We start from the raw sequence: 26,713 nt of genomic DNA, 5'->3' as shown, positions 1-26,713 counted from the left end.
CTTTCGCTATGTTAGCTGTCTATCTCCCCTTATCTGTCTTCTTTAGGATACCATTCTTTTCATATGCTTTCTTGACCCATCAATCTGCAATCATATGGCCCTTCTTTTTGTAGTAGAAGCACCCTAAAACTTCTTCTTGCTGCCCTTCTTCTTTTTGTCACCACTAGTAGAGGACTCACCTTTGGTAGAGGAACCACCTTTGCCTTTCGCAATGGCAAAGAAAGTAGCATCCCCATTGTCACCTCCATCTCGAGCCTTAAGCCTCAATTCCTCCTCCATAAGTAAAGCACAGAACTCCTTAAATGATAATGGTTTGGGTCTCACCTGAGTGTTAAGCATTGTTACCAGTCCATCAGACCTTGGAGGACATATCTGAAGACACCGCTGAGCTGGCTCTTTGCTAGTATTTTGTATCCCAGCACCAGCCATTTGGTCACGCAGATTTTTTATTTGGGTTATGAACACCTCCACTGTCTCTCCTTCATTAAACTTCTCAGCTGCGAGTTGATTCTCTAGGTTTTGGATCCTTGTCTGATTTTGCATCTCATATTGACTCTTTAAATGTTCTGGCCACAGTTGCCTTAGATGTATGCTGAATCAAGGTTAAAACACTATCAGTAGTACTTGTAACCAAGGCACACAGAGCATCTATTTTCCTACATTTCCAACCTCATAGAAGGTTGGCATTAGGAGGTATCGTACTCCTCCAATTTGCTAGGTTGGGGGTTCCTTGTGGTTCTGGGTTCTGGGTTAGCGATCCCTAATACGGTCTCCAGAAGCTCATATGAATCTAGAAGAGTAGTAATTTTAAACTTCCACAGTGCCTTCAGTAAAGGCTGGTGGGCGAACAAACTTTTCCTTCAATATTGATGTAGTACAGATGATGGCTTCGTCCACCTCTGTGCTCCCATAGTGGAGCTTAGATGGTGATCTAGAAAGATACTAGGTGAAGAGCTACTAGCTAGAAGATCTGATCTGATCTAAACTGATATGATACAATGGATTGGGGAGGGCGCCTCTTTATAGCTATGAGGGCGGTCATCGGATCAACGTAGTTGATGGAGTCAGCTAGTTGACCTAGTTGGTGAAGCCAACCAGTCAACCTAGTCGGTGGAACCGACTAGTCGTCCATGGAATATTTAGGAAATATTCCCTATACCGTCGCCTCGGGGGCTCCCACCTCCGAACCCCCACCAGAGGGGCCTCTGGCCCCCGTGGGACCCCCCAGGCCCCAACAAGAATAAGGGGCTCCCACACAATCACCTTTCTACCATCAATAGTCTCATTAATAGACCTCATCTAACATGCAAGTCAGGATCCCATCTAGTGTCCCAGGCTCACACATGGCTTCTCCTCATATGGGGGCCTTACAACTTGAGCACCTTGGACCACTGGTGGTTACGAGGAGGGCGGGGCATTGAGCATATCTAACAAAATGCACAAAGAGTTTAGCTAGTTATAAGTGGAAGATATCGTGAAGAGTCTCTGAGTACATAATTTCATGCATAATCTAATATAATAGCAATGACACTATCACATGATCATCTTGTTGATAAGACCTCGACTAGAGCTCTATGATGATGTGGTTATAGTGATCCAGCTATAGGATAATTGATAAGAATTGCCTTTGAATATGGTGATTGGATATAATAATTATTCACCTTAAGGACTTGTTATTGCAGATCTCCATGTGCATGGACCTATGTGGCTTAAAATAGGATGCTCCAAGCATTGGAATTCTTTAATTCCCAACCTTAAGCTTATAAAAGCACCAACAAACTCTTGTGATGTTTCTTTCTAAAGGTATAAAAGTCATGCTGGGCCTTTTTAATTCATAAAATGTCTATTGAACCCATACACTTTGGTCACAAAGATTGTCTACTTTCTTCATGAGGCTCTAGTCTTCATCAAAATCCTTGTCTAGGTTCACATTCATCAGAATCCTTCTCTAGGTTCACATTCATTATCATGCTTCATTGAAGATCCTAGATTCCATTGTTTGCCTCATGTCCCTCATATCAGGGATAACATGTGGGAGATGAATCTCTAGCACACCTCTCACTGGCTCATTGAGGTCTTATTCCAAATCATTAAAGGATATGCTCTAGTTGCTCAAAAGAAATAGCTTTTTCAAAGATATCAATGTCTAGTTTCTCTCATGGCTATTAAACTAGCTTTTGTTGATCAAAACCTTGATGAAGTGGTAAAGAAATTAGATGCATTTTGTCCTATCTCTTCACGATCACCAAACGTCTTTTATTGTTGCAGCATATCTCTATCATGCCTCCCCATTGGAAGACATTCATGTTTTCCAATTTCCATTGTAGCTACAACTCCTAACACAATCCCATGCACCTATAGCCCAATTTAAACAATAGTCCCTGCAAAATTCCATCATCCACTCTAATGTGTAATTGTAAGTAGGATTTATAGCGTGTCTCCCTTAGTGTATATTCAAGTTGATAGAGCATCTTGATTGAGAAGGCAATGTCAAGTTGAGTATTCGGCAAGTACAATAGTAAACCCAACTAGTTGTCAATACCAGATTGCATTCACTGCTGGTGTTTTGATAACTCCATGATGGTAAGCTTGGATTTAACTTCCACTAGTGAGTGATTAATCGATTGTATTTCTCCATCAAAAAATTATTAAAAAATGTTTCTCTTGTCAAATTAACATTTTTGTTAACATCCATTCAATCGAGAGGTGAGTTTTTTTGTTCATCTAGGCATGTCAATGCATTTAAATTATCTCTAGGTGCTGTAAGGTAGATTGTTTTTCAAAATGTCCAAGTGAAGCATGAGTTAATTGGAACAAGGGGTTACATGCATTCCAAAGAGTGGATGAATCATTGAATTAAAAGAAAGTAGCCATGTTTCTTGAAATGGATGGAAAGAGACAAGAACATGAAATAAAAGTACTCAAGAGGTGAATGAAATTGGACAAGAAAGTAACCATGTCGCTTGAAATGGATGGAAAGAGACAAGACAATGAAATTAAAGTACTCAAGAGGTGAATGATAGAATATTTTATCATATTAAGATCTTGGAATAGAATTACAACTAGCTCTTTCATTGAGCACTATGCACTTAGTACATTGCATTAGAAATAACAATGATCTTATCTACCTCTAGTTCACTCCCTTAAATACATCCCAATTTGTTCAGGAATGGAAGGTACAACCAATCCATAGTTTTAGTTAATTTGCAACTACCTATGGAAGGGGTAGGTGCCAAAGAGGACATCAAAATTCTCTAACATAGGGAGCCCCCTCCCTGCTTATATATTGGCATGCTCGAGTATAAATCACCTGGTTTTAGAGAATCTAATTATGTTGACTTGGGTAAGAGTGAATATTTAGTATAATTGGCATATAATGGCATGAGTGATTGCAATGGAAAGACGTTCTGTGGATGGAGTATAGCTGAGTACTTGTGACCTTTCAAAGAAAGAAAGAGAAAAATCTAAGGTATAACTTGTAAGTTCGTAGGGAAAAGGTGCTATAAGGGATTGATGTAAGATCTTTTCGATGTTAGTATTAGTAGAGTCAATATAGTATATTCCCAGGCTCCTCCTCAAATCCCATTTTTGAATGTATTGAGAAATTTATTTAATTCTCATCAAGGCTATGTCTTTGACATGCCATGTTTGTGTAAGTTCAAAGTTTTACATGACATTTTGTCTTGCTTCTTTGCAGAGAGCTTTTGTTCTTTGCAAGTTTTTTGAGCCCAATAAGGTTGCGGTAATTTGGAGCTTTATTTTTTTAAGTCATCAAATTGAGAGGAGTCTGATAATACAACATACAATCTCCTAAAATGAGGAATATGGTTGAAGGGGTATAGAGCATGGGTTCTAAGAAAGTTATTTAAATTAAAATTGATATCACCTTGGGAGGCTCAAATGGTTAAATAGGTACTAATATTAAGCATCCAAAAAGAATAATAAGAAGAAATAAAAAGAGGAGGGAGAATTGGAGTTAGCTAATGTTCAAGAGTTACTACATGAAAGTGACAATAGATAGCTGAGGATCATAAGAATCTCATCAAGACCCATTTTGATTGCACCCGATTCACCCTGCAATTAGACTCATCTTGTAGATCTATTGGTGTAGCACAACTTATTGCCCCTTATATGGAGGAGTGCCTTGGGATAATAGGGGTTGATGTGTCTTTGCTTGGCCCTAGAGCTTGATGAAGGGTTATGCACCCTTTGTTGCTGAATATCTTCTTTCCATTATAGAAACACTTTATTAAGGTTTTTGGTATCTTTTATTGTAGCAGGTGCTTGTGGATCTAATCCATTTTTAGGAGTATGTTCTTGTGGGTTGAATTGCTATGGAGTTTACTAAATGACATACTCAAGGAGTGGGTTCATATTTCTTCATGGGAAATTTTATGAAGGCCTAAAACTAGCATTGCGTTGCCCTTTGTGGACCTTGTAGTCTAAGGTTCTTGTACTATTGCTCCCTTTTTAGAAGTAGGTTTTGCGTAGCTACAACCAATGAATGATTCATTATTGGTGTTGTAAAATCAAACCTTTGAGGTCACTCCTCTTATTTTTATGGCTCTAGAGGGGTGAAGATGACCATGAAACAAGCACGAGAAGGTGGGTTGCCATGTTGATGACACTTAGTGATCCACATTACCATCATAAAATCCTTGAGTTTGCAGTAGGTCCTTCCTAACCTTATATTTATGGTGCCTTTGTCAATTAAATTCTCTAGCTTGTTCAACTTCATTGTCTCATTATCAATGGAAGAGTGTCCTAGTGGTTGATGTGGATCGTTATGAAACCCAAGTCAAGGGTTCAATCCCCCAGCTAGCCTTTCGGCAATATGTTGTTGTGTGTGTTGTGTTATTTCCAAAATTAACGTCTCTTCAGAAAAAAAAACAAACTTCATTGTCTCATTGTAATAAACTGAGATATGTCCTCTAGAGAAAATGTGAGTAGGCCCCTATTGTCTCAAAGATCATTTGTTTTTGTTGAGCCCAAGTTGCTCCTGAGAAAGTTGCCAATGAAAAATTTCATCATTCTCATTGGAAGGTTCTTGTGTGATTCTCATTGTGTCTGGGATGGTTGGTGTGACATCATAGCTATGAAAAACATTGATGTTGAATCTCTTACTAAGGAGGTTCTTGTGTAGCTTCCAAAGTACCTTCCATTCTTTCATGGAAGGTTCTTATGTTATTGTCTCTTTTTTGGAAATAGGTTCTTATGTAACTTCCATTTTCCTTAAATATGATGCAGCGAATATGGCAGTAGGTTTATCCTTGTCAAGGTGAGTTTCCTTTAGCACTTGGCAGATCTATTGCACCCAGTGTATGCATACAATTTAGTGATTCTTCTAACTTAAGTATCAAAGCACACCAAGATAATTCAAGACTATTTTATTTGCCCTCTTATTTATAAGCTTTAAACACATTTATTGATGTTGACCTATTGGTGGTGTCTGATTCAGTTGCTACTGCAAATATATTCCTTGGCATAGGGTAAGCCTTCCAAGTGTGAAGCTCTCATGACTTGCTCATATTTATGCTCCAATCATGTGACCAATCCTACAGGTCACATGAAAGGTCCATCCAATATGAGGTCATAGCTGTCTGGTTGGTTGGGAAAGTCCATTACAGCAAGCTACACTTGGTAGATTTGATAGATGGTCTTAATCTTGATGTCCCTTATAATTCCTATAGGTTGGGCTATTCTCCATCAACCAATTTGATTATTATGTTTGTGCTATCCATTTTAGGTTTTCACCACTTGGCCCAGCACTGATTAGTGACTATGCTTACACTAGCTCCTCCAACCAAGCTTGGAATCACACTCTTACCTTGGTAGGAGATGGGAAGTAAGGTGTTGGTGTCATCAGCCTCAAAGTACTGGCCCAACTTGTTAACTGGCACTTTGCAAAAGTGTTGTGGGTCATTTGCAAGATCGATTATCTCATGAGATTAGTGGACTCAGGATCTATGATTTGTCCATTCATCCAATCTAAGAGGTCTCTCCTTAGAGTGGGATTACATTGTAGCAGTGCCACGATGGGCATCTTGATCTTAGTGGATAGGAATGAGACTAATCATGTGATCTCTAGAGGCCCAGTGATAGGTTCATTGCCTATAAATTTTGAATCATTTAAGAAATATAATGGCATGACGTTGTCATACTCCTTTAATTGTTGCAAGACGGGGTCTTCTTCAAACATCCGTTGTATTAGTGTCGACCCTTTCATTGAAGAGCATGAGGTAGCTTCATCTTCCACTCTTTCAGGCACTTGCAAGGATCTAGAGGCTCTATTGATTTCCTTGTTCCTTGAATAGATCATATTAGCTCCCTTGATTTCCTTGAGTCTTTCCTCAAACTTTTCTTAGCACGCATCTGTCAAGTTTTGCACCTTGATAAGGAATTATTTCTCTAGCAAGAGGTTTAAATATTCATCCCACATTTTGGGCACTATGGCACTACCTTGGACAGGGGTCCTTAGAGATTCCTTGACTGCTTTGAGATGAGGATTGATCAAGCCTTCATTTGAAGAAGTACCGCTAGAAGAAGATGATGTGGCCAGGGTGTTAGTGTCTCATTAGGCCCATCCTAGATGGTGACCCTATCATGGCCCTTCCCAATCTTAGTAGCTCATTTAGCATTTCCACGTGCAGATGCAGTTTTGTCTCTAAGTTGCGATGTGCTAGCCTTATCTCTTTTGGATTGCTTTCAAAGTTCCTTGTTGAAGGCCTTACCCTGAGCCCTTGTAATTACATTTAAGAGTATTGAAAACACTTTGCCTCTTTCAATGTTGAGAAGATTGCGACTTGCATTCTTAGGTGTAGTAGCTGGCACTTCTAGTCTCTACCTTGAGCAATCATTATAGAGGTAGTCAGCTTCACACCCAGTGCACAATGGTTCTTCCTAATGACTTGGTATAGTGGTGAGGGCTAAGGTCCCAATATGGGTGCAAGTAATAGGGGAAATTTTTAATCCCTAAATTGCACTTGGTTGGCAAAGGTGGCTCCTTGGATAGGTAATTGGGATGGATTTAGTGCTACAAGTGAGGTAAGAGGTGGACTCTACTAGTACATCAATTGGGAAATGAGCTTAGGATATCAACATCATGACATCATGATTGCCCCATCATGCACAATGGGCACAATAGAGTGTTGTACTTGGCTTGAAGGAAGCAAGGAAAATCGTTGGTAGAATGGTTCATGGTACATATCCCACACCACACATTATCATGACTTGGGAATAGGTGGAAAATACTAGGGGACTCCTTGGCAATCCCTCCAAATTTCTAGCTTAGATGATTTAATAAATTAGAAGCCAATTCCTCCATATTCACACCCTTGGTGGGAGGGGTTTTCTCATTGACTTCACTTGAATTAGTGGGCTTCAAGGTCTAGGATACTTCTGGGGAGGTAGATGTGGTGCTCCCTCCTTGGGATTTTTCTTTCATGTTGTCATCTAAACACACATGAGCCTTGCAAACAAATCAAACAAGGTGCGATTCATGATAAAAATATGGCCACAAATATTACAATCCCACAAACCTATGAGGAAGCATGGCAATAGTTCTGCATCACATTCTCTCATGAGGTTCACAATGGGAGTTCAAGTGTTTGATTCTAGCAATATAATCTCAAAGAGACTCGTTCTCTTTTTGCTTGACCTCATAGAGCTGATTGAGTGGAGTCCACTTAGGTCCACTTGGGTACACTGGGGGCAAACCCCATTGTAAGGGACCTTAGCAACATGTCCCAATTAATTTTCTTATTTAGACTCGGTGCTTGAAATCATTGTCTAGATTTTTCATTGAGGCTTAAGCCAAAAACATTGAAATTGTCTAGATCCTTGATACCATCGAATGTCTCACAGATCTGTTCAAAATGCTCAACACTGGAGATTGGGTCTCCTTCCCCAAGAACTTGGTGATTGACTTGGATATTGCAACGGGTTGACTTCTAGAGGGATTTTAGTCTCTCTCTATAAATATTAGAGGCATGGCCCCCCTTCCTAATGCTTGGACCAGAATCCTCATTGCCTCATCTCAATAAGTACCATTTGTGGAGTAGGCATAGCTTGAGGACATGGTGACCGTATTCTATACTTTGGCGGTCCTGATGGAGGGTTCCATGTATTTGGTTGTTGCTATACAAATGTATAGTTTGAGGACCTGGACCCACTAGGAATTTGCATTGTGACTTGGAGTCAGTCGAGCCTAAAAGGCTGGGTGGATGTCCTGTGGGAAGTGGCATGTTCACCCCAATCATAGGCCTATAAGAGGTTGTCATTGGGGATGCCATACCTCCCATGTTTTGTGGCCATGTAGAGAATGATGGAATTGCAGATGTGGATCTTTTGGATCACTCCATTGTCCACTTTGTTCTAGAATTTGAAAATCTTGGGGGATCTTGGGGCCAAATTCATCACCCCTATATGGTTGGATTTCATCAAAGGATGGATATGGTGGTAGTTCATTGCCAGTAGACACAATGGAACTTGCTCCCCTAAATATTAGTTCTAATGCTGATGGTTGGACCAACACCTATGGTCCTATCGGCACTCCATGCTCCCTCAAAATGGCTTTAGCATGTCTGTTGGTTCAATTAGTCAAAGCCTACCCACAAAATTGGAAAAATTTTCCCTTAATCTAGCTGCTGTAGGTGGGGTAGGAGACTGAGGATCATTAAGGCTGATGCTTGCAGACACTAAGGCTCTAACATTGGAAGGTTCTCCTATGTCTCCATCCAGTCTCATGGACTCTTTTGAGATAGACAAGTCACCTTGTGGTGGTTTATTTAAGGCATAAGAATTGACGTTTGATATTGATGATGCTAAGGATGTAGAGCTAGGTGGGTAGGTCAATAAGAGGGTATTTGAGGCACTACCCTCAAGCTCAAGGTCAGCTATTAGGACTCATTGTGAACTTAAATTCATGTGATGGTAAGCATAGATGAGACCTAGTTCTAAGTTGATTCTACTTAGATGTGGGGTCAAGGGGTGGAAGCCCCTTGTGGCCTTAATTTCAATGCAATTTCTTGAACTCCCTAGTAGCAGTGTCAAAAATGTGTAGTCACTCATGGTGACTCATGTGTTGTGGGAATCTTTGTAGGATTGCTGATGGGAGTACTCCTCCAAGCTACTTTGGGCTGAGAGAAATGCATGAAAAGGCCAATGGAGTACTCCTCCTATTATTACTCTAGCAACTCTCGGCTTGCTGTGATTGTGAATCCATAAAAAGAAGAAGAAGGAGAGGAGAGGGGATTGGACAAGGGAAGAGGGAGAACATGGCATTTACACCATGAGAGAACATGGCACTATGAGAGAACAAGAAACAAATACAAAGAGGAGTAGGAGAGCTTGCATTCCAATGTGTGCAACCAACAACAAGTGAAGACCAAATTCTACTTTTGGCCTTTTATACATGCCACATTTTGAAGGGAGGGCCAACCCTACTACCCTTATACCACTCTATTTCCTCATTATTTATACAATCAACTTGGGCCTATTTGCCTCAATCCAAAATTGTAGCTCTACAAACTTTCTAGTATCCATGAAATAACTAATGTAGTTACTAGGTGTATCCATGTTTATATTTTAGAAGATCCCATATGCACACTATTAAGACATTATGACTAGCAGACATACACATAGATGCTGACACAATGAATCCTTGAGGTAGAAGATTGATTATGGTAGAAACACTATATTAGGGAATTAGGGAATTTTCAAATAGTTTGGGACTTTCCAATATGATTAAGATTTGGCCACATGGTTAAATCCAAACCCATTACTTGAAAGTAGAATCCATCCAAAACACCATATTAGGGAATTCTCCCAAGTCCCACTTTCAAATAAGGGTTCAATTTTTGGCCACATGGTCAAATCTTAACCCCATACTTGAAAGTAGGACTTGCGAGACTCCCAAATTCTCCAATATAGTGTTCAGAGCAAACATGGGGAAGATGAAGAGGGGTCCCCCTAATTATCCACGTACAACAATGCACAAAAATCCCACAAATTCTTTTAAAGGAAGTGCATCCAAGCTTAGGGAGAGTATTTCATCGGAATAGGGGAAAGGTAGGGGACTGAGAGAGTAGTTAATGTACATGAGAAAAAAGGAGGAGCATGCAGGAGTTAGGCAAACGAAGAGAAGTGGAAGAAAGTAGAGGAAGAAGCGGGGAGAATTCAGAAGGGAAAGATGAGGCAAAAGAAGAAGGGCAAGGAGCTATTGGTAACTTGAGCATTAGAACTATAGTGAAAGGGCTATTGAGGAAGGGTTGAATAATTGAGTAGGATAGAAATTAGCTATGAGCATTAGAACTATAGTGAAAGGGCATGAAGGAGGTATTTACATGGAATATTGCAAGCGGAAGGAGGTTGCAAGACAAATTTTGAGAGCTTTCCACCCAGGATAGTTAGACTGTAGCCACTTCCCCAACAATAAAGGCCAAAGGGAGCGGTTGTAAATTTTCCAAGGGTGAGTTTTCTTGGTTGTGAAATCTAACTTGAGTATAAGCTGTCTTAAATATGGGTGGGTTAGAAACGGGGGGTTGGAATCCTCTCTATGAAACCATCATTGGCTAGTTAATTTTAAATCTGACATGACATCAGAACTTTACGTTTAGATCATATTCCCACAGTGGTAGATTTGTATTGGATAATGTTCTACTTCAAGCCATTCCTACTATATCACCCACGTTTTCTTGGTACCAAATATTGGGAGTCTATGCCCTCTTGTTGGAGATGGGAAAATTCCATTTTTTTGTAGGCCTTTAGGGGATTCTCCTCCATGGACCAACCTCAAGAAAATATGTCGGCTTGACATGGCATAAGAATTTGCTATTAGGCACTCAATATCTGTTAGGGTGGGAATCCAATGGCTAAGAATATGCTAAGATATGGGAGGGGCATTTCACACCAAACTGACAATCTACTAAATGACCATTTTGGACAAATAGTGAAACACCAACTAGAGTTAATATGGATGACCAATTTGAACCTAAAGAAGGGGAAATCCAAGGGAGGGATATCCTCACTATTGAAGGCTATTTGGACTTATCTCTCCTTGTAAACTACCCTAGTTAACAACAGGGAAAGACCAAAATTAGGACTAAGAGGATTGAATTATCAAGGAAAATTTTGCTTCATTTGTACCATAAACTTTGTCATAGAGCGGTACATTATTAATATTATTATTCCATTAATAGTCCTAAAATGTTTGTTGAATCATATCAAGGACCAACTATGTGATTTAAGATAGGTCATCAAAGATAATGGTCAACTCATAACAAAGACATGGCCATGGTGTGATTAAGTATGTATTGAGAATTATTATTGTAACCGATCATGTGTGCTAACTAGGCTAAGAAATTAAGAGAGTGTTGGAGAGAGTGCATGCATGTAGGCATGTGTGTGTGTGTGCATGTGCATTCATGAGTGAGTGTGTGTGTGTGTGTGTGCATGTGTGTGTGTGTGTGTTTGTGTTTGTTTGCATGCACACCCATGTGCACGTGCATACTTGTGCACATGTGATATCATGCCACATGCATGTATGTATGTATGTATGCATGTATGTGATTAAACAGGTGTGTGTGGGGGGGTGGGAGGAGAGAGAGAAAGAGAGAGAGAGAGAGAAGGGGGGGGGAGAATGGGGGGGGACTAGGTAATGGCAAATTTATTATTGGTACTCCTTGCTCATGTAGGCAACTTATGTGGACATGATAAATTTATGGACAAGTCAATTCAACATCAGCGAATTTAGTAATGATACAATGAAGAACACCAACCGCACTGCAGATGTTGGTAAGTGTTAATTCTAAGATGTTCGTGTAATTATCTCTCTAGATTCAATGTTCAAATGTGACCCTTTTTGTTATCCCCCTAAACTCCAAAGTAGTCACATAAAACACTAAGAAAATAGTTGAAAATTACATATCTCACTTGCACATGTTTAGTGCCTACTCTCTCTCTCCCTCTCTCCCCCCCTTTCTCTCTCTATGTGTCTGTGTGTGTGTGTAATTGTGTGTGTGCACATGCGGACATGCACATGTGTGCACGTCTACATGTGCATGTGTACATGTGTGTGTTTGTATTCATGAATGAGTGGTAACTAGGCTAAGAAAATAAGAGAGCGATGGAGTGAGTGCATGCGTGCATGCATGCATGCATGTGTGTGTGTGTATTTAAAACATAAAAACTTTCAAAGGCATGGCACATGAAGATCAAATAAGGGGGTTTGATAAGAAAATTTTCATCATATGGGTGTATATTCGATATGTATAAAATTGTACAAGATCTATTGAATCCGATAGGTAGTCCAAGCTCTAAGGTTAGGGTCCACTTACCTGCTACCATCCAAATAAACCATACATTAAAACAATATAGATTAATTTGGGAAGAAAGGTTATGCTTGTGCTCCCTGGCTTGTTATCACTTTACATAGGAATGAAAGCATACACCCGAGTAAAATGAATAAAATTATTAAGGGGGATAAACCATGCCCATGAGTAGAAGTAGAGAAACATGAAAAAATATGAAGAGGGGAGAGGAGAAGAGTGGAGATGAGGAGAGAGGGCACAGCTAGAGAGCACACCACAAATGACTAACTGTACACTAGAATTAGTTGAAAAAATAGAATATATACAAACCCTTTTAGGGTTAGGGTTAGGGGATCTAACCCTTTCCTTTATAGCACTCTATAAGGTTAGTGCTATGCACATATGATCACGTGATGGTGCTATGCACACATGATCACATGATGTTGAGCGTGAACTCTCAACACCTTCCCTCAAGATCAACATCATGAAGTAGGCCTTCCCTCAAGATGATGATTATGGGGAATCGAAGAAGGACTGAGCATTACATTCCATCACACCCCTTTAATGGGAATGTCCTTCCTCTGCATCAAACCAAGAGCTAGTCGATGTTTCTCGAATAGCTCTTTACCGAGTGGTTTGGTAAAGATGTCTGCAACATTTTCTTTGCTATCACAATGCTGGAGTGTGATGTCACCAAGTAACACTCTTTCTCTGATGAAGTGCTCTCTGACATCAATGTGCTTTGTCCTGGAGTGATATACTGGATTTTTGGCCAATGCTTGAGCCGATTGATTATCACAGTATATTGTTGTTGGCTTTGACTCATCAAAGTAATATGTTTCTGACAATAGTCTTCTGAGCCATATAGCCTCACATGCACCTGTATGAGTGCTCTATATTCTGCTTCAGTCGAAGACAAAGAAACAGTTGGCTGTTTGTTTGACAACCATGATATAGCACCTTGACCAAGGAAAAATGCATATCCCTGTGTCGATCTCCTGGTCTCATGATCTCCAGCATAGTCACTGTCACAATATCCATGCAACCGTGGATGACTTCCTCTGTATTCTATCCCAAATTGTCTTGTACCTCTGATGTATCTCAAGACTCTTTTGGCTGCATTCCAGTGAGACTGTTTTGGATTTGCCATAAACTGTGCTAGTGAGCTTACTGCATAATAAATATCTGGCCGTGTGATTGTCAGATATATAAGAGATCCAATGAGTTGCCTGTATTATCTGTCATTGACTGTAGGCTTTTCTGAATCTTTAGTAAGTTTCAAACTCTGTTCCATGGGAGTGGCTGCAATCTTGCAATTTGCCATATGAAACTTCTTCAGGAGACTGTCAACATATTTGAGCTGACTCATGAATGTGCTATCTGAATCTCTCCAGAACTCAATTCCAAGACAATAGTGCATAAGTCCAAGATCTTTCATGTCGAACTCTGCAGATAAGTCTTGTTTTAATTTTCTGATGAAGCTATTTTTGCTTCCTGTCACAATCAGATCATCTACGTACAAAAGTGCAATAGTAATATCTTCCCCTTGAACTTTGTAGTAGAGAGTATGATCTGCATTGGACTTCATGTATCCCAGATCAACAAAATACTATCAATTCTGCTGTACCAACTTCTGGGTGCTTGCTTTAAGCCATAGAGACTTTTCTTGAGATGGCAAACCTTGTTCTCCTTTCCTGGTTCAACATAACCGGCTGGTTGTTGCATGTAGACTTCCTCGTCTAGATAACCATTGAGAAATGCATTCTTGACATCTAGCTGATACACATTCCATTTACTGAGTGTTGCTAGTGATATCAAGAACCGTATGGAATCCATCTTTGCTACTGGAGCATAAGTCTCATCATAATCTTGGCCTATTGTTGTGCAAATCCTTTTGCAACTAATCTGGCTTTGTATCTCTGAATACTGCCATCTAGATTGTACTTCACTTTGTATACCCATTTGTTGGCTATGGCCTTCTTTCCTGGTGGAAGGTCGCATAATTCCCAAGTGTTATTTTTATACAAATCATCCATTTCTTCATTCATAGCAGTTTGCCATTCTGGCTTATCTACTACGTCTTCGAAGTACACTGGCTCTTCTGTAGCCATGATGGTAGTCATAAGAGCATAGTTGGTGGTTTCCACCTGAATTGCTTTGCCTTTCTAAGCATATGTCAATCTGGCTGGTGGTCTGCTTTCCCTAGTAGACTGTCTGAGCTGCTGTGGCACTGCTTGGGGTGTTGCTAGCAATTCTTGCTCTTCTTCATCAACCTGTTCTGTAGATGACTGTGAAGTCGATGCTTCTATCTCCTGTGTAGGTGAGGTTTTCCATTCTGATTCCTCATCAAAGATTACATCTCTGGAGATAATGACTTTGCGGTTGATGGGATCATACAATTTGTATGCTTTGCTTTCTTCACTATAGCCAACCATGATGCATTTGCGTGACTTTGCATCCAATTTCCTGCGATGATCATCATGTATGTGGGCATATGCTATGCAACCAAATATGCGGAGATGCCCAATGCGTGGCTTGTGTCCAATGAATGCTTCATAAGGAGTCATACCTTGTATCGCTTCGGTAGGAAGCCGATTAAGCAAGTAGTTAGCTGTAGCTATTGCTTCTGCCCAATACTGATTCGGAAGATGCTTTTCACTAAGCATTGCTCTAGCACTGTCTGCTAAAGTCCCATTCTTCCTTTCAGCTCTTGCATTTTGCTGAGGAGTATTTGCACATGTGAATTGTCTTCGAATGCCGTGATTTTTGCAAAAGTTCATGAATGCTGAAGACATGTATTCACCTCCTCTGTCTGATCTCATGACCTTGATCTTTCTGCCTGTTTGGTTTTCTACCATGGCTTTGAATTCTTGAAATCTGGCAAACACTTCAGATTTCTCTTTCAGAAAGTAGACCCAACAATATCTGCTATAGTCGTCGATGAAGGTTAAGTAATAAAGTGAACCATTGATGCTGCGGGTATGGGCATAACCCCATACATCTATATGAATCAAATCAAGAATACCTCGTGCACGAGAGGTACTTCTGACAAAGTTGGTTCGCTTTTGTTTGCCGAAGCAGCATGCTTCACAAACCTTTCCAAGAAACTATAGCTTCGGAATCCCAATTGCCATATTTTGATTCCTGAGATCTAACAAGTACTTGAAGTTGACATGACCATATCTCTTGTGCCATTTTGCAGATAGTGGCATCTGTTGCATTTGAGCTGACATGGCATGCTTGTCTGGTACTATAGCTAGCATCCTGTATAAGTGTCCTTCCTTGACACCTTTTGCTACTAGCTGACCTCTTTTGGATTTGTCTCTGATAGTGCATTCATCACCGTCGAAGATGACTTTGTAGTTGTGTTCCGTCATTTGACCTACTGACAAAAGGTTCTTGCTGAGCTTCGGAACATAGAGCACATCTTTGATAATCCTTTTGTACCAGTGAAATTGTTCATAGGGATAATTCCTGTCCCTTGAACCGGATTCGGTGTATTGTCTGCTGTGTAGATGATATTCTTTTGACCTTCTAATGGCTTCATTTCTGTGAACCATTCCTGATGATTTGTCATATGAGATGATGCACCACTGTCGATGTACCAAGGATCCTGTTCCACTTGGTCGACTTGATAGCTGAAATCCTCTTTGGGATTGAAATCAGTGTCTAGGTGCATTGTATCAGTCTGATGCAATTCCTCACTTGCAAGAAACATATTTCCATGTTCATTTGCAAAATGACTATGACTAGAATGTCCACCACGATGATTTCCTCTTCCTTGGGAATTCCCTCGATTACTGCTAGATTGACCGCCTTGGTCGTATTGCTTCTTGCGGCAATCTCTTTCATAGTGTCCAAACTTGTGATAGTAGTTGCATTGAATGTTTGACACATTGGTGGATGCATTCCCTCGTCCTTGGAATCTTCCTCGGTTGGAATGATTTCCTCTTTGTTGATTCTGATGTTGCTGAGGATGATGCTAATGCTGATGCTGATTTTGACTTTGTTGATGATGACCACTTTTCTGATATGATCTACCTCTGTTTCTGCCTTTGCCTCTGCTTCTGTCTGAAGCTGTGAATGCCTGATCATTAGAATGACCTTTACGTGCTTGAATGGCCTGAGTCCTGAGTTCTTCACCAAGTAGAACTGACTGAAGCTCTTCCAGTGTTGGAATTTGCCGTTGGATGGCAATACTCTGGACTAGATTCTCATATCCTTCTCCTAGTCCTTTCAGGATTACTTGAACCATTTCTGCGGGATTCATAGTCTCTCCTGCTGCTGCAAGTTGATTGTTGTAGTCTTTGATGCGGAGTACATAAGCATGACCGGTTTCACTGCTATTGCAGAAACTCTGGTTGATCTGGTTTCTCAGGGTGAGAATCCTGGATGTGTTCTTGGACTCGTAGAGAGCTGCGAACATATCCCATGCTTCTTTTGATGTCTTAACTGTGTTGAGCTGTCCTAGCATGACATCTTGCACATTCTGCTTGATCAGGTGATAGGCATACTTGTCTTTCTTATCCCATTCTGCTTGAGCTCAGGCAATGGCAGGATCTGCTACTGGTGTGGAAACTGTTTGTGTAGATGTAGATCCCGATGTAGATCCTGTTGCTGGTACTATGACAACAGATGGAGTAGAGCTACTGGTGGCTGGATCGGCCAATGGTCTAGGTATAGATCCATCGACATACTCCCATTTGTCTTGAAGCACAAGAATGGTCTCCATTCGGTATTTCCATGTACCGTAATTGGAGTTGTCTAACTTAGCAGATGCCTCCAGATTGAGGTTGCTAGTCGACATGGTGCAAACAATGTACTCAAAAGTGTCCTGAAAAACTCTGTATGAATCAACTGCAAATACACTGAAGATGCCAAGTGAAATCTCTGTACCGTCGATGAAGATAGAACTGCAGTATATAAGATCTGATCTGTGTTACAAGGCTTGTGGCAATGATGCCGGGAATAGCCAAGAGGCTTTACAAGGCTAAAAATGATGTGCACGATGCCGTGAGATAGCCGAATAGGCTTTACAATGGTGGCATGTGTGTGTGAAATCAAATGATATTTGCCCACTGAACCAATCTGCAATGCCTCTGTCCTCTGAAGTCTGCTCACTGAACTGATGAACGTAAGGTTTCAGGTAATGTAATGATGTGAAATTGGATGTGAGCGTATGGACTGACTCTGAGTAGGTACTAGTCGGGAATTTCAGGCATGGCTTAGATTGGCAACTTGGGGAATTCAAAGCGTCCCCTCTATGGCAATCTAGTCTACTCTGATCTAGATCTAAACCAACCGTCGATCGATGAAAGAGCAGCAAATAATTCCTTTTCTTTTGTTCTTTTTAAGTGCTGGGTCAGATGCGTCGATGTAGAGGCAAATGTGCGTGAAGGAAGTGGTTTTGTCGGCGAGGCTCAAATGTGAGTGTAACTTGCACCAAAATGTGCGTGTGATGTAAAGAGCGCGTAGAGCACAAAAAATCGAGCGACTTTCCTTTTTGGAGCACCCTCAAATTCTTCCTGGATCAAGAGATACAACTTGATCTAGGTGGAGGGGCAAAAGGAGTGCAAATGGTGCTCAATGATGATGTGTCACTGTGAGTCACATGCAGTGATGATGTGGCACTGTGCTTAGAAAGAGGTGTGCCAGTGAAGCTCTGTGCTGAGGTGGCAGGAGTGTGCACATGCAGTGTGTGCACAGTGTGCCTGGCAAGGGACTGTGCCTGCAGAGGGTCAGTGCTGACTGGACTGTTGAGGTGGCACAGATGATGTCAACAGGGTGATGTGGCAATGCTGACATGGCACTGATGACGTGTCTTGGTGATGTGGCACTGATGACATGGCACAAGTGATGTGGCACTGATGATGTGGCATAGATGACATGTCAGGTGACATGGCAATCGATGGTGATGTGGCAGTCGATGATGACATGGCAGTCGATGATGACGTGGGAGTACTGACGTGGATTGCTAATGTGGCAGTGTGGATAGGCTGATGATGTGGCAGATAGGATTGACACGTGGCAGATAAGATGATGTGGTGCACGGGCCACGTGTCACACTGTGAGAAGCCGGAATCTATCAAGATTCGGACGGAATCTTCTGGATTCCGTCGTCTTCTCCGTCGATGGAGGCGGCCGTTGAGCCCGTTGTAGGAGTCGGCCAATCGTTCGAGGGCTACTGCCGTTGGCTTGTAGCCCAAGGCTATCGTCTGTGGAGAGGGATAGCGTGGGCTTTGGTTGAAGGAGGCCCGTCGATGGAGGCTTTGCAGAAGAGAGCTGCAACCCGTGTGGCGGTGCCTTTGAGGCTTGTTCGAGGCGGCGATGCGCTGGAGGGAGCCCGTTAGCTATGTGTCTAGAGATGATGCAACTGCCCATCAGCTATGGTCATCGTCTTCGCTCTCTCAAGCTATGGTCTGCGGCACCACCACCAGGGGGTGGTGGCCGCGGCCCTGGCGCAGCAGATTCATTTCCTCCAGCGAGGCGTTCATGTCGGAAAGGAAGAGAGATGGAGCTACGAGGGTGCAACCAATGTCATGGACTGAGGCTTGTTGGGGAGAAGGCAGGGCAAGGGCGCTCCTCTTGGTCGTCATCCTCGTCTTCTTCGGCTTCTTCTTCTTCGTCGTCGTCGATCATCCAAATCCAAAGAATCGTCAAGACTCTTAAGGAAAACAATAATCGCTACACATGGGGTAACGTTACGGTCCACCTTGCAGAATCTTATGGCTTCTGCTGGGGAGTGGAACGTGCCGTTCAAATTGCATACGAAGCTAGGAAGCAGTTTCTAGAAGAGAAGATTTGGAGCTGATGGCGGTGGCTGGAGTGGCTCTTGACCAATTGCCCTTGATGTTCGATCTATGCGCCATTTTGACGATGGAAAAGTGGCTATTGTGAGCCATGGGATCAGCCCGGATAGCTAGAGCTTTGGTTGGAGGAGTTGAAGACTTGCTTGCTGTGGATAGGCTCTCGGTCAAAGGAGCTTTGTTGGAGCCATGAACTTGCAGATAGGCTGCTGATAGCCTCTCAATCAACAGAAATCTCTTTCTCTCTCAAAACGTTATGAAGAACTCTCCCTATCTTTCTCACGAAACCTTTGAAGCCTCTCTATCCATGGAAGTCTCTCTCTCTCACATGGACGGAATTGTATGATGGAAATTCTCTCTATCACTCTACGGAAGTGAAAGGAACACTCAATCTCTCTCGATCTCTCAATCTCTCTCACACTCTCAAGAATCTCAATGTCTCAACGGAAGACAAGGGAGCTCTGATACCATGACAAAATATGAAGAGGGGAGAGGAGAAGAGTGGAGATGAGGAAAGAGGGCACAGCTAGAGAGCACACCACAAATGACTAATTGTACACTAGAATTAGTTGAAAAAATAGAATATATACAAACACTTTTAGAGTTAGGGTTAGGGGATCTAACCCTTTCCTTTATAGCACTCTATAAGGTTAGTGCTATGCACATATGATCACGTGATGGTGCTATGCACACATGATCACATGATGTTGAGTGTGAACTCTCAGCAAAACATAATGATATTGGGGGGTAGTCCATTCCCAACAATAAAACACTCGTGAGAAAAAATCCCAAAGGGTGTGGTCCACACCCTGAAGTGAGGGAAATGATGTAGGGGGCATTCCACACCTTCACTAGGTCCATCCTAGAGAATGAAAAATGTTCTAAACCACTATATTACAGAGGAGAAAAGAAGGCCCCCAGGTACAACGTGAGCACATAGTGTGGACTTGATAAGAGGAAAATACCTCAATGGCTACCAGGAGCCTCAAGAGAAAGTTGAGCAACGAGGTCATGAACTCTCGCATGTAAGTTTTTGTCGTAGACCAAGATATGAAGAATGAAGTTGCAAGTTCTAACAAGAAGTCATGGATTGTAGCATTATCAAGTGCCTTAGGAGTTGAGATAAATGAGTGGTGTGTGCAAGATCATGGAGTAGAGAGTTCAATAAAAGAAACTCTATGAAGTGGTACAAGTCCATAAAGTTTGTTTCCTATCATCCATTAATGTAATTTTTTTTCCACACCAAGAAGGCCTTCCATAGATTCATCTCCCTAGGAGCCGTGCCCAAGATTACGGTGGCATTAATAAATCAAAAGAAGATGCATATCACTAAAGTAGCAATTGGACGAGGATCAAGTGGTAGAGATAAGCAATCAAGCAACATCCAAACAAAGTAGGTCATAGGAAAGGTGACAAGTGAGGAGTAGCAAAGGAACTTAAGGAGAAGAGATTTGACGTATGTAGTCAACGTGGACGGTAGCCAAAACATAAGTAGTTGACAACAAGTAAGACCACTAGGAAATGAACACATGCAAGGGAAGGTGCATTGACCTGAGCATTTGAAGAATCCATAGAAGTAGGGTAATCATAAGGAAAGGCATCGTTGTCTCCCATGGAGCATGGAAATATAAGGTTTATAGTAGGGGAGAGAATAACATTACCAAGAAAACCTTCATGCAAGAGCATGGGCAGTGGCATGAATGGGAGGTTTAGAGTTAACTTTGCTCAATGGTTCTAGTAGTTTTAGTGCATTTAGGGAGGGTTAGGGGTTTTTTTGATTGAGTTTAAGGGGGCTATCTATTGTACCAAAGAAATTAGAGGGGATTTTTTTCTAGGTCCACTATATGAAGAAGTTAATATGTATGAGGGACAAAAATTAAAAAATAACAGGGGTTCGGAGTTAATATACTTATGAGGATTTAAATGAGTGGGATGATAGAACAAGTTGTTGAATCAAGTGGAGAAAAACGTGGGGTTGATAGAATTTTGTCGATAAAAGAATATTATCTATTCTAAATGAAGGGGGCCTTACTCAAGGGCTTTATTAAGGGGGCTCTTTAGTATAGATATAACTAACTAGGAAGTTATTATTATAATAAATATATGTATGCAAAGTGTCATGTAATTCTTCCACTTATCAATACATAGCTTCACTACCATACTATTAATAAGATTAAATAAAAAAGGTCACTTAGAGGCTTATAGGTACACAGAATCATAGAAAAAGAGGAAAGTAAGATTGACCATTTCTTAACATATGCATATCCATCACCAACAATATTCTTGGAAAAAAAAGGGGGGTATATTTTATTATCACTCATATGTGAACCAAAAACTTTTGGGAGATCTTGGAACAAGGGGGGTAAATGTATAAAGGACGATGTGCATGTGTGTGTATATGGTTGTGTGGTTGATGGGATAAGTGTATGTGCGTAGAGTATAAGTGTTCAGTATAAAGGTAATGAGTGTGTATGTAGAAGACATTTACAACACCCCTTTCCATAGTGAAGAGTAGACAATTTAGAGTAGGAATGAGAAATGTTTAATACATAATCTTTGAAATGAACATCCACTAAAAAAGAAGTAGCATCACTAGAGGATGAAAAATTTTTTCTATTTAAGAAAGAGGAAATGTGAGCAGTAGAGCTTTGATAAGTCATTGGCAGCATCACTTTTATTTGAAGAGGAGAGTCCGCCTACCTACCACCATCCAACAAGAAAAACATGGTGAGAACTAGTTAAACATTAGTTGGGAAGATGGGTAGTCACAATAAAAATAAACACTTAACCACTGACTTACAAAGCTACTTTGTAAAAAAGTATGAATGCAAAGTTGTAGAATTAGGTTAAGACAATTATGGGGGTAATGAAGTGGGGGTGTAATGAAAAAATAGACATAAGCATTGCAAAAGAAAGGGGCGAGAATTTAAGCTCAATGGGAAAAATTTTAAGTATTATGAGCAAATAGAAGGTAGGGAGAGAGAAAACGTTAGGAGAGACCCTTTAGAGAACATTAGGTAGTATGGAAAAGGAGGGTAAATAAGGTTATGACTTATTTTTAAAAGTTTTGCAAAATTAGGAAACAAAAAAATGGAAAAGAGGGGAAAGGAAGAGAAGTGATAAGGTTTAAGAAGTAGTAAAAAATAAACTTTATGAAGAAATAAAATTTACTATTAGTGTTTAGAAGCATAAAAAGAAATAAGAAAGTTATGCGAGTGTTTAAGATACAAAAGAATTTAAAGGGGTAAAACTAAGTATGAAAAAAAGTAAAAGGAGGGGGAAAAAGGGGGGTTAACAAGTGGGGAGAAGAATAAAAAGGTAAAAAAAAGGAGAGAGATATAAAGGTTAATATTGAGGGGGGAGAAAAAAAGGTTATTAAGAAGGGGAAAAATTTAAGAAGGGGGGGGGGGGAGAAGAGAAGTGTTAGGGTATAATGAGTGATTAGAAGGGAGTTAGAGAAAAAATAGATAAAGGGATCTAGGAGGTTAAATAGCTAGGGGGAAGACCGTAGAGAGGAAGTGGAAGTAAGGGAGGGAGAGGGGGGGGTTTGGGGAGGGGTGGGGTTGGATGTAAATAGAAATGAGAGATGAGTTGACCTGTGAGTCCATGGCAATGATGAGCTCGGGGGGGTCACTATGTATAAACCCTCTATATCACGTGTGTTCAAGGCCTATATTTAAAATCCCTTATCTATAAATTTTTTCATTAATAAAATGTACTCCTTTTCTATACAAATCTGTAAATTTTTTCCAAAACTATTTTAAATAGTCCCTTATGTATATTTATTTCCCTAAATTTTAAAAATAAAAAATATCCTTATGTTGAACTCACGTGATAGGGTTACATATGATGAGTGACCCCCCCGAGATGATGAGTGTGCACTGTGTGGAGTAGACATTGGCTAGTGGAATGGATTAGATGCCACGGGCATGTGAAGCGAAATAGGGTAGTGATCAATATGATTGTGTAGAACCAGTAGAGAAGAAGTAAATTGGATGGCGAGTGCGAATAGCAAGGTAGTCAAAATGCAGTCCAAGAGGTACTACAAGGTAGCACGGAGATTGCAGACTGTGAGGTCACTTTGGGGAGTGAGCGAGTGAGCAGAGCACAAATGCATACAAGTGCTCTCAGGCAGCAAGGGTGTAGGAGCTGAGAAGTACAGCTATGAGGGAGTAAGGGAGCATGGAGAACGAGGCCAGAGTAATTAGATGAGAGGAGGGGGTTATTTATAGGGGAGGGATTCCATAAGTCGGGGAAAGGAAGGTAGAGAGTCGGGACTCGGGGAGATGGAGGGCTAGAAGTCAGGTATTTTTAAGGGTTAGTTAATAGAGAGTTTAATAAAAAGCGTTAAGTTTAGGGAGTTTAATTTAAAGGGGTTTAGGACTAGTTTAGGAGGTTTTAGGGGGGGGTTAGGGTATATAGGATTCTAGAGGGAATAAGGAAAAATAGGGGAAAGAAGGTAAAATAGGGGAAATAGGGAAAATAGGGGAAATGAGGGGAAAATAGGAAAAAATAGGGGGAAAAAGGGGGGAATAGGGGAAACTATGGGAAAATAGGGGAAATTTAGGGGAAAATAGGGGAAAATTACGAGAAGATAGGGAAAATTACGGGAATATAGGGGAGAATAGGGGGAAAATTAGGGGAAATTAGGGGGAAGTAGGGGGAAATAGGGAAATTAGTGGAAATTAGGGGAAAATTAGGAAAAAATGGGGGGAATTAGGGGAAATAGACGTGCTAAGAACCTCTTGCTCTATGGTACTATAAATGCATGTAGATATGTGATCATTCCATTTGTATAGTAGGCTAGATAGTCCAATCCTTCATCTAGTTGTGGGAACATAATATCCAAGGCCTAACCCAAGTCTCCAAATGCTTTGGAAAACTCTTCGTTCCATAGGACCTTCACCTCCATTTTGGTGAGCTCATAAAGTTGTGTTGTAACTCTATATTTGACAAATCTCTTATAAAAGCTATTAAAACTAATGAAGGAGTGTAGATGGACAAAGTTTTTAGCTTTGACATTTCTCTATGGCTTTTCTTTTTTTATTTCTTGGTTTAATCCTTTTTCTCTCCCTCCCTCCCTATGTGTGTGTGTGTGCATGTGTGCATGTGTACGTGCATGCGCGTGCACGTGCATATGCACGTGTGTGTGTGTATGTGTGTGTGTGTGTGTGTGTGTGGGTGGGTGTGTATATGTGTGTGTGTGTGTAATAATATGTGCAATTGTAATTTGAAAAGTTTCATAAGAATTATAAATTTTCCTATTAGAAAAAAGACTTAGGATAATCATACATTTCTTGTCTCTTCATAGGGCGTCAATGGGCATACCAACAATGCTCAGAGGTTGGGTACTTTGTCACAGCTGCTTCAAAGGGCAATGTCTTTCTTCATTATCAAAATCTACAGTAAGCAATCACTTTATCGATATGTTCCTTAATAGAAATGATTAAATCTTGAGAAGGTAACATATAGGGAATCGGATGGGATCTCAAATGATATTAGGTTTTGGGTTTTATGTTTTAGTTTTTGTAAATAATGTGAGTAGTTGTGTGATTTGAAATGAATGTAACTACACTTAGGTTGACACTTCCCTTGGGAAGGAATATTTACAAGTCTTTACTTTAAAGTTAATAAACTCTACTTTAAAGTTAATAAACTCATTTTTTTAATAAAATTTATTTTAAATCATGGAAATTGTAATAAAGCTCATGAATAAAACCCAAGTTCAATCCTATATATGATTAAAAATTATGAGTTTTCATAATAACAACATACTAGAAAGCCATTTAAGAAACTAAATTGGCTCCATTGGAAGTTTTCAGAACATAAGAGGAAAGATAAAGATTGGAAAGGAGGATTTAATGGGAGAAACCTACTTGAAATGTAATTAATCATGTGTACCTTTGGTACGTCCCAAGCTAGGGTTTTTAACATGGTGCTAACACAGCCCCAGTTCATAGATAAAGAAAATAAAGTTCAATATTATAATGAAAAGGCCTTAAAAGGATGACATCATCACATGGAGATAGTGTAAGAAAATAATACGTCTATGCTCAACAGATAACAGGATCTCATATGCAAGAGAGAAAACAAGATAGTATGGAGAATCAAAAATTTGATTACTATAGAACTGATACAATAGATGGCGCTGCCTCCCAACCGTGTGCTCCTGTGAAAGAAGTTTCGATGGGGTGCTGGAAATAGTAGAAGATGGAGGCTCGATGCTAAGGAATTAGGGTTGCTGTAGCCAGTGATGAAATGGTCTTCACCGGCTTGCTCTTATATAGCCACCACTCATAGTTGGTTAGGCTCAATTGGGTGACCAACCTAGTCTGCCCACAATGGTTGACTGGGGGTCGGTTCCGAAATAGGTCACCGACCATACGATAGAACCGATGCGCAAAACAGAGCAACCGACCCCCAGTCATCTACCCTCAGTGGGGGTCGACAGTGGGGGTCAGTTCCGGCGGTTCCGGGATCATCTGAGGCTCCAAACGGGCCTCGCAACCCGAGAGTGGGCTGCCCTGGGAAATGCTCCATCTACCCTCAGTGTGGTTAGTCAAGGGATGCCTTCCTACACTTGCATGTAGCCTAGTTGGTAGTGTGCCAACTCTATCTGAAGCCATCCAGCCATCAGGCCACACATGGCCCTCATCTGGTGTCCAAACCAGGACCTATTGGATAATCGAGCTACTCAAATGACTTCTCCTCATATGGGGGGCTTACAAGTAGAGTTAGCTGATTCCCGTGTAGTTACATGAGAGTGGAGCATTGATATCTAACACCCCCCCTCAATGTCCACTCGCAAGTGAACTTACTTTTCGGCCCAATGCCAAGTCGATGAAGATGCCTCTCTAGCAAGTCTCTTCCAAGAGCCTTTGTAAAGATGTCCACAACATTCTCTGTAGTCGGATAGTACACCAAGTCGACCTCTCCATCCATGATGAGCTCACATATAAAGTGATATTGAATCTCAATGTGTTTTGTGTGAGCGTGGAACACTGGGTTCTTTGTAATCACCATGCAACTCTAATTGTCACATGATAACTGCGTAGGCTTGTTCTGTATGGCACCCATGTCCCCCAAAGTCCTCCTCAACCACACGTGCAGATTTGTACTCGGCCTTGGTAGAAGAAAGAGCAATTGTGGGTTGCTTCTTGCTGACCCATGACACAACTCTAGATCCAAGTGAGAAACAGTACCCTGTCACTGATCTCCAATTGTCCACATCTCTTGCCCAATCCGAGTCACAAAATCCAGTCAAGATGTTGCCTTTGGTATAGGTGATGCCATAATCAAGAGTGCCTTTGATGTATTTCAGCACCCACATCCTTGCCCTCCAATGGTTCTCCCGAGGCTTATTAGAAAACCTGCTTAGTACACTAGTCACAAAACTGATGTCCGACCGTGTGTTGCACAAGTAAATCAAGCTGGCCACAAGCCTTCTATACTTCGCTTCATCCACCAGTGGTGATGAATCCTCGTTTGAGAGCTTCGCGTCAACCTCCACAGGGGTACTAACTGTCTTACACTCAGCCATACCAAATGCCTTCATTATCTCTCCAGCATACTTCAGCTATGAAATGAAGATCTGTTTCA

At 41.0% G+C, this 26,713-nt stretch overlaps 1 protein-coding gene across 1 annotated transcript in view; it reads left to right on the top strand.

The window, feature by feature from the left end:
- Window positions 1-26,713, top strand: part of LOC147888754 (putative serine protease EDA2) — a 116,268-nt gene that overhangs the window by 62,892 nt on the left and 26,663 nt on the right. Inside the window, exons 8-9 of the mRNA XM_087392358.1 lie at window positions 11,694-11,793; window positions 24,426-24,519. Of these exons, the coding sequence (XP_087248484.1) occupies window positions 11,694-11,793; window positions 24,426-24,519 (194 nt within the window). The remainder of the gene's footprint in view (window positions 1-11,693; window positions 11,794-24,425; window positions 24,520-26,713) is intronic.

Source organism: Dipteris shenzhenensis, chromosome 21 (genome assembly GCF_047967505.1).
Source record: "Dipteris shenzhenensis isolate YYH24624 ecotype China chromosome 21, Dip_SZ_1.0, whole genome shotgun sequence".
In the NCBI taxonomy this organism is placed as follows: Eukaryota; Viridiplantae; Streptophyta; class Polypodiopsida; order Gleicheniales; family Dipteridaceae; genus Dipteris; species Dipteris shenzhenensis.
The sequence above is the reverse complement of the archived record's forward strand: the minus strand, read 5'-3'. Positions and strand labels throughout refer to the sequence as shown.